Source organism: Cynoglossus semilaevis, chromosome 4 (assembly GCF_000523025.1).
Source record: "Cynoglossus semilaevis isolate Cse_v1.0 chromosome 4, Cse_v1.0, whole genome shotgun sequence".
Classification (NCBI taxonomy): Eukaryota; Metazoa; Chordata; class Actinopteri; order Pleuronectiformes; family Cynoglossidae; genus Cynoglossus; species Cynoglossus semilaevis.
Genome location: NC_024310.1, coordinates 56,744 through 77,557, shown reverse-complemented (window position 1 = coordinate 77,557; position 20,814 = coordinate 56,744). Strand labels below are relative to the sequence as shown.

General features: G+C 40.0%; 3 protein-coding genes and 1 long non-coding RNA gene across 9 annotated transcripts; 3 read left to right on the top strand and 1 right to left on the bottom strand.

Moving 5' to 3' along the window:
• The first annotated feature begins 107 nt into the window (after positions 1-107).
• agfg1a (ArfGAP with FG repeats 1a) lies at positions 108-13,894 on the top strand. 6 transcript variants are annotated; one of them, XM_025054975.1, is made up of 15 exons: positions 108-706; positions 4,885-4,978; positions 6,669-6,784; positions 8,315-8,480; positions 8,573-8,768; positions 9,001-9,120; positions 9,524-9,556; positions 10,050-10,259; positions 10,431-10,611; positions 10,689-10,768; positions 10,892-10,996; positions 11,243-11,248; positions 11,689-11,841; positions 12,970-13,064; positions 13,184-13,894. In XM_025054975.1, exons 1-15 carry the CDS (start codon positions 540-542, stop codon positions 13,241-13,243), a joined length of 1,782 nt encoding a protein of 593 aa, XP_024910743.1. In that variant the 5' UTR covers positions 108-539; the 3' UTR covers positions 13,244-13,894. The 6 variants fall into 6 exon arrangements, with proteins under 6 accessions (XP_024910743.1, XP_016887642.1, XP_024910745.1 ...); XM_017032153.2 differs by lacking the exon at positions 11,243-11,248 and having other exon boundaries at positions 110-706; positions 11,704-11,841; XM_025054976.1 differs by lacking the exon at positions 9,524-9,556 and having other exon boundaries at positions 114-706.
• Positions 13,679-16,916, bottom strand: slc19a3a (solute carrier family 19 member 3a). The gene is made up of 7 exons (XM_008308407.3): positions 16,610-16,916; positions 15,785-16,020; positions 15,168-15,702; positions 14,829-14,907; positions 14,527-14,719; positions 14,303-14,444; positions 13,679-14,194 (listed from the first exon to the last, which is right to left on the bottom strand). The coding sequence occupies exons 1-7, from the start codon at positions 16,754-16,756 to the stop codon at positions 14,069-14,071; spliced, it is 1,458 nt and encodes a 485-aa protein (XP_008306629.1). The 5' UTR covers positions 16,757-16,916; the 3' UTR covers positions 13,679-14,068.
• Positions 16,917-17,687: 771 nt separating this feature from the next.
• Positions 17,688-19,967, top strand: LOC112486954 (dynein assembly factor with WDR repeat domains 1-like). The gene is made up of 5 exons (XM_025055095.1): positions 17,688-17,733; positions 17,862-17,934; positions 18,469-18,613; positions 19,010-19,068; positions 19,136-19,967. Exons 1-5 carry the CDS (start codon positions 17,694-17,696, stop codon positions 19,182-19,184), a joined length of 366 nt encoding a protein of 121 aa, XP_024910863.1. The 5' UTR covers positions 17,688-17,693; the 3' UTR covers positions 19,185-19,967.
• A 37-nt stretch (positions 19,968-20,004) lies between these two features.
• LOC107988474 (uncharacterized) lies at positions 20,005-20,812 on the top strand. The gene is made up of 3 exons (XR_001759938.2): positions 20,005-20,043; positions 20,172-20,244; positions 20,781-20,812. It is a non-coding gene; the product is annotated as an uncharacterized LOC107988474 (long non-coding RNA).
• Positions 20,813-20,814: the final 2 nt, after the last annotated feature.

Here is a 20,814-nt window from a genome sequence, read left to right as displayed (position 1 = left end):
AAGTTGGGTGCAATGACAGTAATACGGCAGGGAGTGGCGCTAGAGTGTTGTGAGACACAAGATTAGCGCCATCAAAGCAGTCTTGCGTTTAAGACAAGATAGTTCCCGCATCGAGCCTGTTACATGTATCGAAAAGAATATAATCTATGTTTAAGGAAATATCAACAATCAATCATCAACATGTAGTGTAAATTTACGCCGCATTTTATCTTTTAGAGGAAATGTGTTATTGGCACGTTAGTGTGTGCTTAATTTGGCTCTGACTAAGAAACAGAAAAGTGAATAACGATGTTTGAGTGAAACCGGAAGTACGGGCGTTCAGTTCTAGTTCCGTTAGAAAACGTGATCCGACGCCTCCTACTCCTTGTTCTTGGAGAAGCTAGGCCGCTCTGACAACAGAGCAGATCTGCCCCATTCCCTTTCCCACAGCATACAGGTCAGCAACCGCAGATAAAACACTGTTCGTTGTTTTACTCATAGGTTATCTTCTGCCCCCTCAACTAAATTAAAATCCACAAAACGGTCCTATATTCTTCACCATGGCGGCAAGTGCGAAACGGAAACAAGAGGAGAAACACCTGAAGATGCTGCGAGAAATGACGAGTTTACCTCCCAACAGAAAGTGCTTTGACTGCGACCAGCGCGGCCCAACCTATGCCAACATGACCGTGGGTTCCTTCGTCTGCACCTCTTGCTCTGGCATCCTGTAAGTGTTGACCTGACAGTGTTACCCTACTTTAGACCTGGCGCTGTAGCATGTCTCTCTTACGTTGTGAAGATTGAGCCGAGCTTGTCGGCTAACCGGCGCTAGCCCACATGAGATATTTGCACCAGTGTCAGTTTATCTGCTTTAACGTTGTGTTGACATGTGTCAAATTCAGTTGGGCGTGGAGCATTTTACTAAAGCTCGGCCAGCAATCCTACACACACACACACACACACACACTCTGTAGTGTTCGCTAACTCCAGCTTCTGCTCCACTGTGGAGTCATCTGTCATTTGTGTGCTCGGTCTGGTGAATTAGCCTGTAGCTGTTACTTTTTGGCGACCTTGTTCAGTAGCATGTTGTACTGTTCAGAAATTAGCAACGTACATTAGTAGAGTTCCACCTTGTGGTTAAAACTCTCATAAGAACATATGCTAGCTTTTCGTTATCACAAGCAGAGGTGTCCAGCTTCTTCTTCGTGGACCTTTGTTAAACCATTCCAGGTGAACGTGGCGGTGTTTTCAGAGAACAATAAAGTAATTATTGTTCAAAAAACGACTTAAACAAGCAAAATAAATTGAACTAAAACATACACAGTATAGCTTTAACCGCTCAACATTGTTTTTGGTACATCGTCCTAGGCCCCTGAAGGCTCTCTAACACAAGGGATTAGCTGCGGATCAGCAGGTAGTGCAGTTGTCTTTCGCCTGGAGGGTTGTGGGATCGATTCCAGAATTTATCTACCCGGTAGCATTGCATATAGACGATAACACCTGCAACATATAGACAGTACTGTGGATAATAATACCTATACAAGTACAAAAAAAACCATTCCGTAAAATATCAGGGACCCATTAATGAAAGTAATCATTAAGTATCAGTATCTCTGGTATGCAGTACCTTTGACAAGAAGAATGTGTTATCTGTCAGGTTTTCCTATATTCCCATGGGTGATTGTTGAAGTGAAATATAAGTGACAATAGATAGTACATAGTTTTTTTTTATTTCAATGTGTAACCTGTTACATTTCTATCATTTCATGTATTATCTGTATTTGTGATCCAGTCCACTTTGTACAGTATCAACCCCAAAGATCATCTTGATATGTGATCATTATTCATTCATCCACAACTTTATTGTGTAAGAGGTTGTAGAGGAAGCTGAAACAAATCCCTGACCATAGTTGAATGGAGCATCTACTGTATGGCACTGGTGTAATCGTCCTGAAGAAACTCATCCTCCTCTGCTCATTCTTATATTTAGTCAGGGCCTAAATGGGGAATGTCTCTGTTACTCTCTCTCATCTGAAGAATGTTATACACTAAACTAATTATTTACTAAGCTGTAACCCGAAGGTAACATGGTCTAATTAGTCAAAATAAAAGAGATGTTTAAAAAAAAAAAACAACAACCATGAATTAGGTGTGTTTAGTTTAATGAGTTTCGGTAAATTAAATATGCGGGAATTTAATTTTGTTAAGTTGTGACTGTGTCCACTCTGAATTTAGTACAGAGAAAGAATAGAATTAATTGTGTGGTTGCTGATGGGCAGAACTGCCCTGCACTTCACTTCTCTACTTGGTCTGTGTAGATTTCCCATCTGCTCACCCTGTGCTGGGGAAGGCTGTGATGCCAGTTAATTGACTTCTTTTACAACTTGAGATTAAAATTCATCTCTTGTTCATTGATGTTGTGATGTTCTCCCACAAACATGGGTCATAAAAGAAAGTCACTGCGAGCAGACATGTGCATGTGTGATGTTTGTGAGGTATACTGTATGTAGGAAGCCCAGTGCATATAGGCTCAGGAAGTGGTGTGGCTTCAATATGCTGCTACATCATCAGCATGTGATTCTCAATGTGCAACGGGAAGTGACAGATCAGTCGGTCTCTGCCTCTCACTTTCCTTGTTTTCTTCAGGCAGAAACGTTGGGTTTAAGGACATAGTTAATGTATTGTCTAGATATGTTTAATTCCAACAATATGCTGCATGTTTCAACTGGTTTAGGTTTCATGGAGGTTCAAAGTCTAGAATAGTTTTTAAGAAATTGTAAAGTTTTCTACAAGTCACTGTTTGATCTTGGGATGGACTATCCCAATGCATAATTTAATACCAACAGATGGCTGGATTTAGAGAACTTTATTAATCCCTCGTGAGGCCTACAAGGTTTAGGGCCGTTATATCATGAGAATATTTATTTGATACTTGAAATATAAAGTTAAATCTTTTTATCGTATTGAATACAGTGCTGAAATCTTTAACTAGCTAATCCTCGTATCCCTAGTACAACTTTGTATTTATTGTTGACTGTTATTAAATGTATTTAGACAGAAGCCATAGTCAGGATCATCACTTATGAAGTGGGTGAAGTTTGGTGGTGGTCAGTAAAGACTACACACAGTCACTCTTACTGTGTTGGAATCTGCTGTGTAAACACATTCCTGATGAAGGTGGAGGCCTTCCCAGGAGGTACACCACTCACAATGTGTTCCTGGAGAACCACACATGGCAGGAAGTAACCCCATTTGGCCAATCTGTCGCTGCACTAGTGTCAGTCCTTCACACAAAAAGCTCAAAGTGAAATGACTCTAATCCTGCATTTTATGGGATTGATAGTGTAAACCAGAGGAAACCAAGTCCTTACAGAAAGACCAGGCTCAAAACAACAGACCAGGCACACTTGACAACCACCTCTGTCCCTGTGTATGTTTTACTGTAAGTAGTAATAACAGCATTTATGTAACATCTGCCGTTAAATGTTAATTTATTAAAAGGTTGACACAGATGTTGTTTTTTCCTTCACAATTCATACACATTATGAATTATTACCTATTTATTTTACATTCTTCATTTTTATATTTAGGCAGAACCAAGTCAGACTATTTCCATCTGTCGTTATAAACTGGAGGATTGTAAAAACACATATTTATTTTCATGTCCAGCTAAATGCAAATGATTCTGTTGTCACTGTGATTAGTGTTAGAATAAAGTAAAGACAGTAAATCTATCCTGAGAAGGTGTTGCTTTTCGTCCATGTTCTTGAATCTAGTCAAGGTCTCTGGTCCACTACAATTCCACAATGTGTTGCTGATTTGAATTGAAGTCCTGGGTTGATTATTCTTCAAATTCAACCATTGAGGACAACTTTATGAGCTGGATTTTCATTTTTATTATATTATGTTTATTTTTAATGAGATGAAACAGCAACAGCAGATAAATAACTGAATCATTGACTTCCCACATGTCCTTGTGTTTGGTGGATATTGCATAGTCAACTAGGAAATGAGTGATGGTCCAAATAAGTTTTGATGACTGCGGTGAATAATTTAGCAGTGTTGTCTAGTATTTCTTCTGAACCCCCATGTTTACACCACTATGTTTATAATAGGCACAGTGGTTTAAATATCTTTGTCACGTCTATCCTAATAAAATTGGCAGATACAATTTTTTTTTAATTGCAACATGAAAACTGAAATATATACATCTGTATTTACAGCACATTTCTGTTTGTAGAATTGGACACCAGAAGAGTTTATTTATAGTGTTTCTGTAACTCAAAACATCAAAACTAACCTGCGACGTTCTTGACACAAGGCCGTCTCCTTAACTGCCAGGCCACCACTGCCCAACGGACGGTGTTTGTGCTCTAGATTGACTAGCCTTGAACTGCTCCTTATGAGGTTGGTGGTGTTACCTCCAGCTGTTGTAACTAACACTCTGCCAGTCCTGCACAGTCTGTAACTGAGTCCTTTGGCTACCTAGCCTGCAGGAACGTTAGCGGAGCTGGGCGTCATCTGAGTGGCTATACATGTGCATGGATGGCCCATGTGTCCAGGGCTGCATGTGATTGGCCAAATGTCAACATGAGTGTGAAAGCATGGCGCATGTAAACAAAACATGTGATTTCAGACCAGCTTTTTCAAGGTTTTCACTACTTGATTTTTGTTGCCAGTGCTACAGAAATGTGGCACATGCACAGTAATATAGCCTGGTTCTCTACCCTACATGACAAATGTCCTGTGGGTCAAATTGCTGGGCAGTACTGGGTTTATAATGAATTTATATCTAAGGTGATTATAGCATCAGGAATAAGTCAGCATTCGTCTGGTCAGTACAGTTTCCAGATGAGTACAATCCCGATTTTAAATCAATCCCTTTCTACACCTCTGTGTTTTCAGACGAGGACTGAATCCACCCCACAGAGTCAAGTCCATCTCCATGACTACTTTTACACAACAGGAAATCGACTTCCTACAGAAACATGGGAATGAGGTAAACATCACACTTATCTTCCACATTAGAAAGGTTTTTTTTTGTATTATAGTTTTCTGCCTTTGATTGTCCACTTGATTTTATTGTATAAATGTAGATAAACCATCAAACAAATAGAGCTTGGTTGTATAGATGACAACAGGTGTAGATTTGTGAATTTAGTCGGAGCTTACTTCCTTACAGCTACATAAACGGGGGACAGTGTTAAGACCACCACCACTGTGTTACTCTTCCATGGCTAATAATTTGCAATCCTAATAATAATAATAAACACACTGTTAATAATGAGAAACAAGTAGATCATCAGCGTAATGAGGTTACTACATTTAGTTTTTCAAGTTATATCATGTAGCATTAAACAGTGCATCAGACAGATGATTGCTATTCTATGATTGCTGGTGTTGTTTTGCACAAAGGAACCATTGTGGGACTTTCTGTATCCATTTCGGCTAAATCAATAATAAAATGGAACAAAGCCTCAGGGAATCACAGAATATTTAGGGCTGTTCCAAAGTGGCTGTATAGATGGTGATGTGGACAAAACCAAGGTAAGAACAGATGGTTTTGGCCTTTCTAACTGTGAGAAATCTATTATGTCTCACAACATAGAATATCACACTATGGCCTTTGTTAAACCAAACCTAATGATCAAATTAAAGACAAAACAATAGAAACTCTAATGACGTTCTTTTCAATTAGGGGTGCACTGACCCTTGGTGGTACATGATTGCATTTTAGGATATATATTGTTTTTTAAATATATGTTTTTATTTAGGTCCAAATGTTTGTGTAAAGGAAAGTTGTCAACAGAAGTGAAGATTTCAATTATAACATTGAATTGCAATTAATTTAATTTAAGATAACAACAGCTAAGTTTGTATGTGTTAATATTAGACTTTTATCTTGTATTTAAATAAAAAATCCCAAATAAAATTTTTTTCTAATGTAGTGTCCAGTGTAGGGCACTCTTCGTATTCACTGTCTGGAGAATATTGGCCTACAATGAACTCACAATACAAATCTATCACAAATAATATATAAAATATATATTGAAACCAATTGATCTCCAGTCCAACTGTGACCCAATCCACTGATCCTTTCTCTATCAGAACTGTGTCAAATCCCATCACCAACTGACATGGTCTGTGAACCTCACCAACTGACATTGTTCTCATCAATAACAGGAAAGAAAAAAAGTCCCATTTCTGTCCAAAAACACTGGAACATCTCCATTGATCTACTCTAATTAAACTGGTCAAACTGGTTAACTGTCAATATATGAAACAACAACAGAAGAAGAGACAGGAACTCTGGAGAACACTGTTGGTGTCTGTGGAACAAGTTCTTCCCATGTTCTGTTCTAACCCCTGAACATCTCTTAGCCTACGTAGGACCTGATGTCTGGGTTTAATAGTGGGTCACAACCAACGTTTTTAGGAGCATACTGCCACATACTGTATTAAGTGTATGATGTATGACCAGTGTCTTTTGAGATAATGCAGCCTATTCTTTACACCTTGATGTGCGAGTCATTTTTTATTTCACCCAATCTGAATTATCACACATTTGTATTGATTTGTAACCAGTTCACATGCAGTGAAAAACCTAACTGAAGAAGCCACCTAGCAGCTCTCTGTGTTTTGGAAAAAATGTTGCATTAGGTCACGTGATGGTATCATCTGTGTTTCAGGTTTGTAAACAGATTTGGCTCGGCCTTTACGATGACAGAACCTCTTCAGTACCAGACTTCAGAGAGCCACAGAAAGTCAAGGAGTTTCTTCAAGAGAAATACGAGAAAAAGCGCTGGTGAGTTGGTTAAATATGAAGAGTTGGCTTTGTGGAGAGAAATGTTTTCCCTTTGTGTACGTTTGCCTTGTCACTATGGTTTGGAATGTCTAACTATGAGGTCACAGCAGTTAGCCTCAGGCAAGTCAACAGATAACTCTGTTCTTCTGTGTGTGTGTGTGTGTCTGTGTGTGTGTGCGTGTGTGTTGACGGTGCTGTGGAAGCTGTGTGACACACAAGATTTATTATTTCTTACAAGTTTTAGTTTACTAATGCTTTAATTAGAGTCAAAACTACTTTATTGATCTCCGAGGAGAACTTGGCTTTGTAGTTGCTTCGGCAACTTTATTTAGTTTTTAGGGCAAATTATGTATTTGTTGTTTTTCATCATGAAATGGATGAATGTTCTTGTCTTTAGAACTGTTGCTGCCCTCATCAGGACGCGTGTGTAAAAGACAAGTTCATCTCAGTCTTTTCCTGGTACAATGTGACAAATAAAAAAAAAAAACATGTTGAGTGCTATGTGTAAATAAGAATTCCAAAAGTAAATTCTAAGTCTACCTACTACAAACTTCAAACACCAAAAGCTACAACATCTAATAAGTTGGAATGTTGCATAAAATATTGGCCTAAATATTGCACATTAAAATGGTATGTTGCAGGAATATTGACTATAATATAGTCAATATTTCAATAAAGAATAGATAAATATAAAACATTTATATCATATACATTTTTTATATATATACAGTATATATACGCACATATATTTGTTTATATATGTATTTATATGCATGTGTATATATAATAAACATTCATTACTATAAGAACCATTTAGACAAAGATTTGAGTTCATATTTTTGCAGCCCTATGGGAGATCAGAGCTGTCATCCTTTCACTGGTCTTTGATTGTTTAAAGAAGCATTGTTTTGATGGGACTGTGAAGTCGTCATGGTTCTCTTTAGGAGATCATTCAGACTGTGCTGCTCTGGGGGCCTGTCTGTGTCGAGGACAAAGTCATTTCTGCTGTTGATCTTCAGTTAGTTCTCAGGTCTGAACAAAATGTGGGGGAAGAGCAGAGCGTGCCTTAACATGCAACCATGCATTCTTTTTCACAAATGCCTGACTTTTCTGGGCCCATTATACACAAGTACACATCAGTGTTGGAAAAAAACCTTTCCATTTTACTGTTTTTAATTTCTTCTCAGATTATGGAAAACTTTTGACTTGACACCATATCTATTTCCTTTGGTTAATTTGTGAAAGTAAATAGTGAAACACTGGCTCCAGTACTTGAGTAGAATCCCTGTGGTTGGTACCTCCTATGTTCCAAGTACTTTCATAGAGGTCACAGGGCTGTGGTGGCTTGGTGGTTAAGGAAGCAGACTTGGGTCCAGAAGGTTTCAGGTTTGAATCCACCAGCTGCCAAGTTATCATTGAGGTGCTTGAGGTGCCCCCCCCCCCTGCCCCGCTGACAGTGGTGTGCTGTATCACAGTGACAAATAATTCACTTTCACCTAATGTTAAGGCTGTATCTGAACTCTTGTCCAGGTATGTGCCCCCTGAACAGGCTAAGACAGTAGCTTCAGTCCATGCTTCCATCTCTGGCTCCTCTAACAGCAGCACCAGCAGCACCCCAGAGGTTAGACCACTCAAGTCCCTGATGGGGGACTCAGTCCCCGCCCTGCACCTCAGCAAGCACACACCCCCAAATCAGGTGAAATCTACATTTTATTATTTGATATCTGGATATGGCTGTGAAAGACTGTGCCCTTGGTCTCAGTTTAGACTCCGTCTTTTTGTCTTCAGTCACCAGTGACGAACCGTGGACAGACCCATCATCATCATCATCATCATCAGCAGCAGCAGCAGCAGCAGCAGTTCCAGGACAAAAAGTTTGACCTCCTCAGTGACTTGGGTGGAGACATCTTTGCTGCCCAGCCTAATGTGAATGCCAGCACCAACTCTGGTTTTGCAAACTTTGCACATTTCAATAACCACACAAGTAAGAAAAGCACAAAATGTTTGGCACAAATATGTGAAACTTGTTCATTACTTTAATATAAACATTCTTTAACATCGCAACAGAATCCTGTACTGTTGATTGGCCGTTAGTGTTAGTCATCCATTATGTTCATATAAACCATCATGTCATGTGTGTAAATCTCCTCCATTGCTCTTCCTTCATTGTTGTCTTTTGTGGGTGTCTCTGAACATCACTCCTCCACCACCTCCAGCTTCAAAGAACGCCAACACAAATGCAGACTTTGCAAATTTTGATGCATTTGGGAGCAGTTCTGGGTCATCGGGCTGTTTTTCCTGCACACCTCAGGCCACATTTCAACCCTTGAGCACAGGTACAGCGTGCGCCTACACTGGGCAGCGAACAAACACCCACATTCAAATGAAAAACATGACGGAAGTTCAGATCTGGTATTCAAATGCACCACGTTTGTGTCCTCAGTCTGTTTGGGTGTTTGAAACAGTGCCCTCTGCTGGTGGTTTTTCTTTCTGCCGCTCGGTTTCACGACTTCCTTACTGTTCTCTATTGCATGATAGATAAACTCCACTCTGTCCTGTGACTTTCTAAGAAATCACTGCTCTATCTCTCTCTCTCTGTGTTTTATTTTAATTTAACTTTATTATTTTGTCTTTACATTTTCTCAGCTTTGGTTTTTCTTGACATCTTTTCTTTGTTTCTGAATTTGCCGTGCTTCCATTCTTCAACCTCTGCTGCCTTTTTTGATTTTTGGCTGCCAGTGATCACTTTGCTTTCATCCAGCCACAGTGTGGGTAAGTGTTCAGTAGATCTCTGTTTATGATTTCCAACACCACCCTTAATCATCCAAGAACTTTTCCTAAAATAACGTGGTGTCTTATATGCTGTATCACCTATTACTTATAATGGTAATTTTTATGCACAATACACCAGAATAATAAGAAAAAATGATGTGTAAGATTTAATTAATTAATTTCATCTGTTTTTAGAAAAAGGCTTTTACATGTTTGAATATTAGGTATTGTGATTTCTTTCCAAATGCACAGTACTTATATACTTGAAGGCCAGGGACCACTTGAATATCTTTAAGGATCACCAGGGGAACCTTGACCATTGGTTGAAATCCCCTATTGTAAATAATGCCTCTCAAACAACTTTACCTTCTATAATGCATTATTGAGTATCATCCAGTTTCGTCGAGACCCTAACCCCTCTCTCTCTCTCTCTCTCTCTCACTCTCTCTCTCAATCTCACTCGCTCTCTTTTTTTTTTTTTTTTTTTAAACAGGCAGTGCCTCCGGGGGTCTAGCAAATGTTAATTTTGCAAATTTTGACAACTTCCACAAATCATGTAGTGCTGAGTTTGGAGCCTTCGGTGCCTCCTCCCAGGGTAACTCCACAGGAGCAGGGGGGGTTCAGGGCACTGGCTTCCCTGCTGACAGATACGCGGCCCTGGCTGACCTAGATAATATGTTTGGCTCTGGGAAAACTGAACAAGGTGAGCTTCACCTGAATGGCTAAACTCAATGTAAGGAGACTTGCAATTTATTTAGCATTTATATTGATGCTAGTTTTTAAAATGTTCAATCAATCATTCATTCAATCAATCAATCAATCAATAATTTTCTTCATGTCTGTTTTAAATTAACATTCCCCCGGTCGCCCCTAGGTAGTATCCCTGGGACAGTGAGCTTAGCTACAGCACCTGAAGTGGCTGCTGCACCTCAACAGCAACCTGCAGTGCCAGCAGGGGGCGATCGCTACGCAGCTCTTGCTCAGCTGGATACTGTATTTGCCCCCCCCCCAGAGTCTGCCAACAATGTTTACAATACCTGTGGCACATCACAAAGGTAACATGACCCCTTACAGTACAGTAGATTAGACTGTCTTCTTTGACTGATGTTGCTGCGTTTGTTTTCACCTGCAGTGGTCTCTTTGGTTCAGAAGCTGCAGTGTCAAAAGCACCAGCTCAGCCTCCACTGCCTGGAATGGCTCAAGGTTTTGAAAGTGAGTGATCAGATGGACTATTTTTTTTCTTTTCTTGGTTTATTCTTAATCTGTTATTAATTTATAATGTGATACAGTGTTGATGGGTTTGCTCTCATAATGGCCGTGTTGACTCTCCACCAGCTCAGCCAACTAATCCATTTGTAGCTGCTGGTGTGGCCCTGTCAGTGGCCCCCACCAACCCATTTCAGAGCAATGGCAGAGCAGCAGCAGCAGCAGCAGCATCAGGTGAGTACGTTAGCAAGTCTAAATGTGTGTCTGAGCACCATGTCACACACAGAAATGTTTTATTTTGAAAATGCAGAATGCACAAAAATGCATTGCTGCAAAAACAATGAGAATTCCCAGAGAGGTTCTTGGAAGGGTTCAGATAAACGTGCAAGAATGTGCACTGTGTACATTGGTGTTTTTAATGTAATTAGAGTGGCCAGTCTAATTGCTGTTGCCATGCAATCAGACATGATGAGGTGTCTTCATCAGGTTCACCAGGAGTCACTTTATCTTCCTCGCTCATTTATACATTTCCTCATTTTTTTCTGTTGCAAATGTTAGAGTGAAATGTTGGGAGAGGAAATAAGACATTGACGAAATCAACATAAGACCAAACCTATAGCTAGAGATAAAAAAGAAAGTTCAACACTTCTCTTTGTTGTTGTTTCCTCTGACTTTGAACTCGAAGTCAAAATCTTCATGACTTAAGTTGAGTTAAACAAATTCATTTTTGACTTTATGTTCCTCATTGCTTCTCTTGGTGGCCGTATTTCTTTTAAACTGTCCACCTTACTAAGTTGTCAGCTAATCATGACTTAATCCTCCACTCTTCCAATAATTCCTTCTTTTCTGTGGACAGTCTGTGGTTGTGTTTGTTGCGGTGTTGCTGTGATTATTTCTTAAATCTCTTGATATCTTACTATTTGCAGCATCATTTGGCACAGGTTCCATGAGTATGCCTGCTGGATTCGGAAACGCTGCAGCCTACAACCTTCCCACCAGCTTCAGTGGAACTTTTCAACAACCCTATCCTGGCCAGGCTCCGTACCCTCAGCCTCCTGTGTACCCTCAGCAACATAATGGTGAGTAAATCCCAGTCAATAAACCCTTCTATAATATAATATAATAAACCGTTCTGAGTGCCCCACCACACAAAAGGCCACATTTTCACATTTGCACACCCTGAATAATTCTAACCTGTTGTGGCCTGTGGTTTTGCTGTGAGGCATCATTTACTTTGGATGGAAAATAATCAGATGTGAGACATGACATTGACATGTACTGTATGTTTGACCCACTAGACGTGTGTTTGCACTTAAATGTGAAAAGCATTGAAAGTACATGAATCAACTCAACTACGTGCATTTGTTTTTCATAATTAGCTTCACTGTTACTGTGGAAATGTCTCCTTTAAGAAACATGTTCCCAACCTTCATGGGGTTTTCCTGGTTAAATTGGTGTTACTATGGAATAATATTCAATATTATTGAACAATACATTGTTACCACCAATAAAAGGTAGGATGTTAACTGATTTTATAGTGCTATGTTTTTTCTTATACAGTGGAACTTTAGATTTAGAACCTCAGTTGTTCCTGAAGGACGTTCATGAAGTAAATCAATGTTAAATGGATGAATCGGTTCCTGGTTCCTGGATGACTGCTGATTCAAAGTTTTTGTGAACAGGTTCAAACAGGAAACCAATGAAAATAATTAGATCCAACAAAAAAGATCAACACAAGTGAATAAAGAATCAAACTATAAATAGAAGAGGTCATTTCATTGGTCCTTATGGCTGCTGAGGAATCCTGATTGGACAACGTTCACTTCTCACTAATGATTGTCTCTGAAATCCTGTGGTCGTCCGACTGTCTGTGGTTGATCTAGATCAGTGTCAGTGTTTCCACTTCCTCTACTGTCTCTAATCTGACTGTAAATCCAGATCTGAAACACCAACTCTATTCTTATGCTTTTGTATAATCTTTCTTCACTTCTATGGTTGTTCTCATGGCGATTTATGAAATAAAAAAATTGAAGAAATAGCACAACGCAAGAAATACCAGCAAAATCAGACTACAGTTCTTAGCGTGCATGGGTTAGTGTTGTGTTGTTGGCTTGTTTGTCAACAGAGTTATGGAACGACACCCAGGGCCCCTTGTTCAAAAGTTTGAGCCTCCACTGAACATCTATAACAATATGTGTTTGTTCTAGGTGGAGGATTTCCAACCTTTGGTCAGGCTAAGCCTCTGGTGACTCCATTTGGTCAACCAGTAGGTGGCACAATGGTCCAAAGCAACCCTTTCTTGGTTAGTAATATACATGATTTATTCTCCTGTTGATGTCTGTTCAACATATCAGTCACCAAACAACAGAGATGACGGCAGGTGAATTAGTCAAAGCTGTTTTCTTTTTTCTCTCCTTCCAGGGTGTGGCTCCACCTGCTCAGTATCCAGCAGGGGGCTCTTCCACAAATCCCTTCTTATAGTGATCCATCCAATCAGCTGCACTACAGGGTCAACGACTGGCACGCTTGCACCTATTGCACTGTTTTGTTTCACAAGTAGCTTTAAAAATGCAACGTTTGTAAGGATTTTCATATTTTCTATCCAGAACATGTGAATCTGTGGAAAAAAGGACAGTCATGTTGACACTTTTTACTGAGGACAAAACCAAGTGAGGGTGTGTGCAGAGGGAGAGGCTGAACTCCTCCTCTCTTATGAATTAACCTGTGAATTCATGGCCTCAGCCTCCACTGAGCCACAGAGTCTAATGGCTGAAACCCAAGTTATTCCATACAGACTTCACTTAATTCATTATGCTGCATTTCTGTACAATGTGTTTTTTCATTGTGGAAAAGGATTTAGCTCTTTGTGCATATCAGTATTTGTATCCAGTCCAGGATTTGTTAGGGCGGGTACTGCCAGTGATCACATTTGTAAAGAGAAGCTTTTTATTTGTGCTGCAGGTCAACATTTCAGAATGAGAGGCATTTCTCTGCCATCCTTCCTGCCCTGCTGACACACGCTCAGCTCTCTGGGTTTCTGCAACACATTTTACATTATTGTAACCAGAACAAATGAACTGGGAAAAAAAAAACACTTGCATCGGGTATGATCATTTTAAGTTAATGTGTAAATATATACAGTATATATTAAAATGAATTTTAAGAAATGACCAAAGTACTCATTTATACGGTTGTGTGGAATCTTGTACATTTATTTTGTATAAAGGAAAGAACTATAATCAAGGTGTGGCAGTTGGTAATGAGTACTTTATGTTGTGTGTTGACTTATGGCTGAGGACCTAAAGGTCAGGAGGTCACTGCTGGGTTAATGTCATGATTTGATACTTTTTTTTTTTCTCTCCAAATGACAAACAGGCCCCGGAGTGAAAACACAAACGCAATGGTTGCGTAGTAGCTGGAATATATGGTGAACTGGAAAAAAAAAACCCACAAAATTGAATAATAATTATTGGTTTGTTAACAAGTATGTTTTTGAGAGTTTGTGTCATACGTTTTTATTTTTTTATTTAGATGACTAACCTGAGGAATGATGGCCAAACCCAGTCCTCTACTGTCCACAACCACAGCTGTGATGATGGTTTGTAGAGCCAGACCTCCAAAACTGTTTGTTCCAAACATCAGTGCATACCTTTCCATTGACAGGCCAGCTGCAACCTGGAACCTGGATCAGAAATGGAAAGTCATATTGTCTAAAATGTCGTAAAATGTGATTTTTATCAGATCCCAAAATGAAAACGTCTTACGTTGCGATTGTAATCAGCAGCATGTACAGGCTCTTGAAAACGATGTAGGCAGCGTAGCAGAGCCATATGTTACTGCTGAAGGTCATGAGGAAAAGGGCAGCTGCTCCAAGCCCAGAGAATCCACCCAGAGCCAGCTCCCCCCACGTCTCCCATCTGACCTGAGTGAAGCCGATTCCATAGGCTGTGGCTGCACCTGTGCAGTTAATGTGTTAGGGCTGTCTCTGAAGGAAGTATTCTGAGGAAATGCATCGGTACTTCACTGCAGGTATATTTCTATTCTGCGCTCATCTAAAGTGGCATACTCATCAGGTTTGACACGGCCTCCACACCACCGTTGTAGATGCTGAAGTTCTGGGATGGCTGAACGTGCTCCCACAGCACCTGCAGTGGATGTTACAGTGGCAGTATTACAGTATTGTATGAAGTGTTAAAAACAAGTGCAAGGAATGTGTGGTACATAGATGTAACGCAACACTTAGGTGTGTGTGTGTATATACATGTACATGTTTGTATATGCGAGTATATGTCCATACATGTGTTTCTCTTCAAGGTCCGTTGTTAAAAACTTGGACTAATGTAATTGTTGTTGTTCTTGTTATATAGAGATCAATATTCACTGACTGCGTTTGACCCAAACTGACTTGTACGTAATTGACCGTCAGGTTATAACCACAGGTGGCCAAGGCCCACCACGCTGACCAGTACAGCAGCTTTCTGGAGGTGTAACAGTCACAGAAGTTCCTCCACAGCTGCAGGAGAACAGAGGAACAGCTTTCAAACTCTGCAGATTCTTTGGGTCCAGATCCTGTTTTATTTCTGTCTCCAACATCCTCTTTTTCTGGTTCACAGCTTTCCTCCAATGTTGTTTTTGTGTCGTTTACAGTTATTGTGGATACCGTTGGGTTGTCCTCTGCTGTCCCATCGCCGTCGGTTTTCATTCTCACCACTGGCGTCTGTCTGCGGTGAAAGAACATGCTCCTCTGTGGCATTGGCAGGAGGCAGGAGACAAAAAGAGCAACGGCGGTCAGAACCAGAGTCATCACCAAGATGTTGTTGTAGGACATCAGGTCGAAGCTGACAAGGAGCTGACCCAGCACAGAGCCCACTGTATAGCCCAACAGTTGAACACTACGGCAGTAAGATGTGGCCTTCCGGTATCTCCTGTGATCTATTACACTTTCATGGACAAAATGGGGAAATATTTAGAAATATTGACCCGCAAAAGGGTATTCCGTTTTTTGGACCATGAGTGAATTACCTGTAGATGTAGGAGAAGTAGGCCACATCACTGGCAGTCACCACCCCATAGAAGAACTGCATGGCCTGCATGGCTGCTGTCGTCTTTGTCCACAGAAGCAGGGCAGTGGTGAGGAAGAGTGCAACTCCCTGGGACATCACAACAGGCTTGTATCGCAGCCAGTCAGTCAGCAAGAACACCGGCACTAGTGCTGACAGGTAGGAGTAGGTCCAGACAGGCAGAATTTGGTTATTGACCTGATGGAGGGAAACCAGGGCAGTGGATGAAATTCATCCATTTCACTTTGGAAAGTACTGCTCATATCAGATACTAACAGGTGTTAATGTTGTCCACAACAGAAAATTCTACTGCATGAAACTCACACTTCTTTCACTGTGGTGTTCTTTGAGTTCTATCCTCCTCATCTAATGTAGGCTTTGTGTCTCATTTGAAATACCTTTAGTTTCACCTAACCAAATAATCAGCTTCAATTATGTTCATTTGTTACAGGTTGTCCTCAGCACACTCGCTTCAGATGAGACGTTATTCTTGATCTACGATGTAACTGTCAAATCCTGAACACACAAATTTTTCAAAACCTCGTAGGTTAAATTAAGTTCTTTTGTTTTCTCTCTAATGCTTTTATAGGCGACAGCTTTAAAGTTTAAAGTTAGTGAAAGCTAGGGTTAGCGTTACAGTTGCATCCTTGTGGTTTAATATAGTCAGTCATGACTCAACATATGGACCCAGACCCTCCAACAGGTTATCCACTCATGTTCCAGAGTCACAGGTCAGTTATTGGAGCAGTTTGAAGTTGACTTCATTAACAGACCTTTAGCTCAGTACCTGCTCTGCTGTTAGGTTCTTGTCCGGCCCTGTAAGGTATGCAAAGAGGAAAGGTTCCAGTGGTTTCACTGTGCTGAAAAATCCATAGAAGCACAGGAGGGTGGTTGGGAACTTCCAGCTTGACCTCCACCTTTCAACGGTCTCCATCTTGTGCTTTGGTCGGAATCCTTTGCCTTCTTTGTGGAAGGAAAACAAGGAAGTGAGTGAACACTGGTTGGTTATTAACAACAAGGTCAAAGCTTAAGATAAATGAGTCCAGGTCACACAGAGATACCACCTGATAAGAGCTGAAACACTTCATCTCTAATGTGTAGCAGCGTTTTGACGTTCTCACGTGGCAACATATAATCAAAGGGTCGTAATCCATCTGTGTGTATATGTATATATATTTGTGTGTGTGTTTTTCTCTTTATCTGTATATATTCATGTATGTGTGTATACATACATATATGTGTGTGTGTGTGTGTGTGTGTATTTTTTAATTATCTTGAAACGTTCAGGTACAACTTTTCACGCAGCGACCGTTGCTGCATGCAATAGGTAAGACTAACCACTAGATGTCGCTCTGTCACTGAATAAATATTCTTGATAACAACTATCCTCATTAAAGTCACCATGACGTGGTGCAGGAAGGAGGCAGATGCAGCTAACCCAGGAGACGCCGATGAGTCCACGTGACTGGACATCAGCTCCTCACTGCATTCTTCTTCTAATGATTGATTGTTTTGTTCATCACATCAACATCATTGACACTACATCGGCAGAGTGTAGCATCTAAACATCTAATTTCCACTTCCATGTCCTGACATTGATGATGAAGTGTTTTGACCAGACAAGTCATTACAAACTGATTGTTCTTTTTCACCAACAGGGCCGGGTTGAGGTTTAGTCTCCACGTTCTCAGTCTGGTGATGATGGTCTTTTCTCAAATGAATACTGAATGCTCAGTCAATCATGAAACCCCTGAACTGACATGCTGTTCTTCTATATTCCGTAGGAGTTCCTCCTGTGCTCCATTTAACTCCTGCACTGAGGTCACACTGAGGTGAGAATCACTGATTCCAATCTAATCAGAAAGAGGAAGATGAAACTTAAGAGGTTCCTGCTCCGATATTATCCTCCAGGTAATCAATCATAGGGTGACGTCATTTATAATTCAACGATGGAAGGCTTTAGACTTTCTGACGATATCCTGCCGTAGTGAGCACTTTAGCTGTTTCCCTGTTTAAAGCCGCTTCTGTTCGATGATCAGGTATCATCCTGGAGTATGAGAAAGGAGGACAGCTGAGAACCAAGTCCATAGACCTTCTGGATTTAACTCCAAAGTACGTGAGTTGTTCTCTTTGAAGTAGAAAAAAAAAAAAACCAAATAAAAACAACTAAAAGACAGAGACCGACCTACAGGAAGTGCTGTGACGACGCCCTCAATTTGCCTTTTTAATAATTAAAAACATGGAATGACTAAAGATGAATCCCATGTTCTTAAAATGTTCTTTATTTCCCATGTGATGTTCACACTTGACTTATTATCTTACACTGCACCATAAAGTGCAGGAAATAAATAAGAATGAATTTACCACTGTAAACACATGAATCAAATTCAATCAAAATCAAGTTAAAAATACACAAATGTCTTTAATATTATTTTACACGTCAGGATCTTTTTTATAAATACAATTGTGTTTGTTTTATTTAATGATGCTTGAAGTAAAAAAACATTTAGTTTTAATAGACTTTGAATGGACTTTGGACATTAAAATAAAATTCTTGTAGCGATGTGATGAATTTGTGGTCGACGTCACGGTCATCGAGCACTTAAAGCACAAAGGTTTCATTTCCATATGATTCTCTCCGTGCAGAACAAACCCTAATGAAGTGCTTGCAGAGATCAGACGATCAGAGGTTCTGATCACAGAGACCCGAGCTGATCAGGTCAAACAGCTGATCCTACGACTACAGGAGAAACAGGGCCAGCAGAACCAGCACAGGTTCTGTTTCTCTAAGGTCAGACCCACTTCAGACTGAGGAAAGAAAGTTTTGTTTTTACGCCTCATGATTTTGAATCACAGTAGTATTTGGCCTCAGCCAGTGAAAAATACTTCTCAGTACTCAGATTGCTGACTTTTTACCTCTGATTGTTCTTTGGTTTGAAATGTCTTGTGAGATAGGCTGTTATTTGTCCAACCATACACTAGAGAGCAGCACTAGTTGGAGGTTATAGCTCTGTCACCATAGTTTATCTTCAAGGTTCAGTTCAGTTTTTTAACTTATAATACATAGTATAATTTGAAATATTTCTCATGAACCTATTTTAGAATTTTTATTGTCTGTCTTGAGTACAAAAGAAAATCTATGTTTTGAATTTCTCGTCAACATATCTTTTTGTTTCTTTTGTTGCAGGAGCTGAAAGCACACATACTGCCACTGACAAATGTTGCCTTTGACAAATCGGGATCCAGGTGAGTGACGTCCTCTGACCTCTGTCAGTCTGGTGCCATGGCGTTCCTGTAACAGTATTTCCTCCAGGTTCATAACGGGCAGCTACGACATTCAGTTCCTCCTGTGCTCCATTTAACTCCTGCACTGAGGTCACACTGAGGTGAGATTCACTGATTCCAATCTAACACTTTCACTTTTTCCTCTTATCTGTGGCCACAGTATTTGGCATCATCTTAAACTCATTGAGAAGAACAGACACAGGCAAACTAAGGCCCGGGGGACATATGCAGCCAATTCCACTTTTTAATTCAGCCACCAAATTATATAATTTATTTATATTATCATTATACTTCTGCCTTTTCCCTGCAATACCCACGTTTCCCCAATAGATGGTCCAGTGGTACCTCCTGCTGAGACCACGAGTCCATTATGGCATCCTGACGAAGGTGAGGAAAAATCCATAACCACAGTCCTCATTTCTGATGATCACAGGGTGCCTTTCACACATGACTTATTTAAGGTGTTCTGTCGAGGAATGACAGAGCAGTCTTTAAAAACACAGACTACTCAGTACTCAGTACTGCAGATGACGTCATCTTAATGATAAAATACATCATCGTGAGCAGATCAGGTCAGATTTACAGACTGAATCTTGTTAAACAGAAACTCTTTAAGCCTTTCACTATTTTCCTGAAATGACATAAAAAAAACTTCTGCTCATTAATAAATATTGGATCGGATTATATCCTGCGTGTGTCCATATGTAACCGGTAGGTACCTGCACAATCAAAAGAAGCGCTTGTTTTATTACCCAGTGCTGCGCGGTCTGGATCCATGAGCGATTTTTGACGCATGCGCAGTAACAGCCCTGGTCACTGTGGTAACTGTTTGTTGACAGGGCCACGAGAGTTAAGAAAGAGGAAGAGAATCACAGTAGTATTTGGCCTCAGCCAAACTGAAACTTAAGAGGTTCCTGCTCCGATATTATCCTCCAGGTAATCAATCATAGGGTGACGTCATTTATAATTCAACGATGGAAGGCTTTAGACTTTCTGACGATATCCTGCCGTAGTGAGCACTTTAGCTGTTTCCCTGTTTAAAGCCGCTTCTGTTCGATGATCAGGTATCATCCTGGAGTATGAGAAAGGAGGACAGCTGAGAACCAAGTCCATAGACCTTCTGGATTTAACTCCAAAGTACGTGAGTTGTTCTCTTTGAAGTAGAAAAAAAAAAAAAAACCAAATAAAAACAACTAAAAGACAGAGACCGACCTACAGGAAGTGCTGTGACGACGCCCTCAATTTGCCTTTTTAATAATTAAAAACATGGAATGACTAAAGATGAATCCCATGTTCTTAAAATGTTCTTTATTTCCCATGTGATGTTCACACTTGACTTATTATCTTACACTGCACCATAAAGTGCAGGAAATAAATAAGAATGAATTTACCACTGTAAACACATGAATCAAATTCAATCAAAATCAAGTTAAAAATACACAAATGTCTTTAATATTATTTTACACGTCAGGATCTTTTTTATAAATACAATTGTGTTTGTTTTATTTAATGATGCTTGAAGTAAAAAAACATTTAGTTTTAATAGACTTTGAATGGACTTTGGACATTAAAATAAAATTCTTGTAGCGATGTGATGAATTTGTGGTCGACGTCACGGTCATCGAGCACTTAAAGCACAAAGGTTTCATTTCCATATGATTCTCTCCGTGCAGAACAAACCCTAATGAAGTGCTTGCAGAGATCAGA

What these genes read in the sequence shown, in the direction of transcription:
- slc19a3a (XM_008308407.3), bottom strand. Translation starts at nt 16,756, where the DNA reads ATGGAGACCGTTGAAAGGTGGAGGTCAAGCTGGAAGTTCCCAACCACC. An exon ending in TACTTCTCCTACATCTACAG is followed by an intron (nt 15,703 to 15,784) that starts GTAATTCACTCA and finishes TGTCCATGAAAG; the next exon opens with TGTAATAGATCACAGGAGAT. An exon ending in CTGCTGATTACAATCGCAAC is followed by an intron (nt 14,445 to 14,526) that starts GTAAGACGTTTT and finishes TTTCTGATCCAG; the next exon opens with GTTCCAGGTTGCAGCTGGCC.
- LOC112486954 (XM_025055095.1), top strand. Translation starts at nt 17,694, where the DNA reads ATGAAACTTAAGAGGTTCCTGCTCCGATATTATCCTCCAG. An exon ending in CTTCTGGATTTAACTCCAAA is followed by an intron (nt 17,935 to 18,468) that starts GTACGTGAGTTG and finishes CTCTCCGTGCAG; the next exon opens with AACAAACCCTAATGAAGTGC. An exon ending in TTTGACAAATCGGGATCCAG is followed by an intron (nt 19,069 to 19,135) that starts GTGAGTGACGTC and finishes TATTTCCTCCAG; the next exon opens with GTTCATAACGGGCAGCTACG.
- agfg1a (XM_025054975.1), top strand. Translation starts at nt 540, where the DNA reads ATGGCGGCAAGTGCGAAACGGAAACAAGAGGAGAAACACCTGAAGATG. An exon ending in GTACCCTCAGCAACATAATG is followed by an intron (nt 11,842 to 12,969) that starts GTGAGTAAATCC and finishes TGTTTGTTCTAG; the next exon opens with GTGGAGGATTTCCAACCTTT. An exon ending in TCCAAAGCAACCCTTTCTTG is followed by an intron (nt 13,065 to 13,183) that starts GTTAGTAATATA and finishes CTCTCCTTCCAG; the next exon opens with GGTGTGGCTCCACCTGCTCA.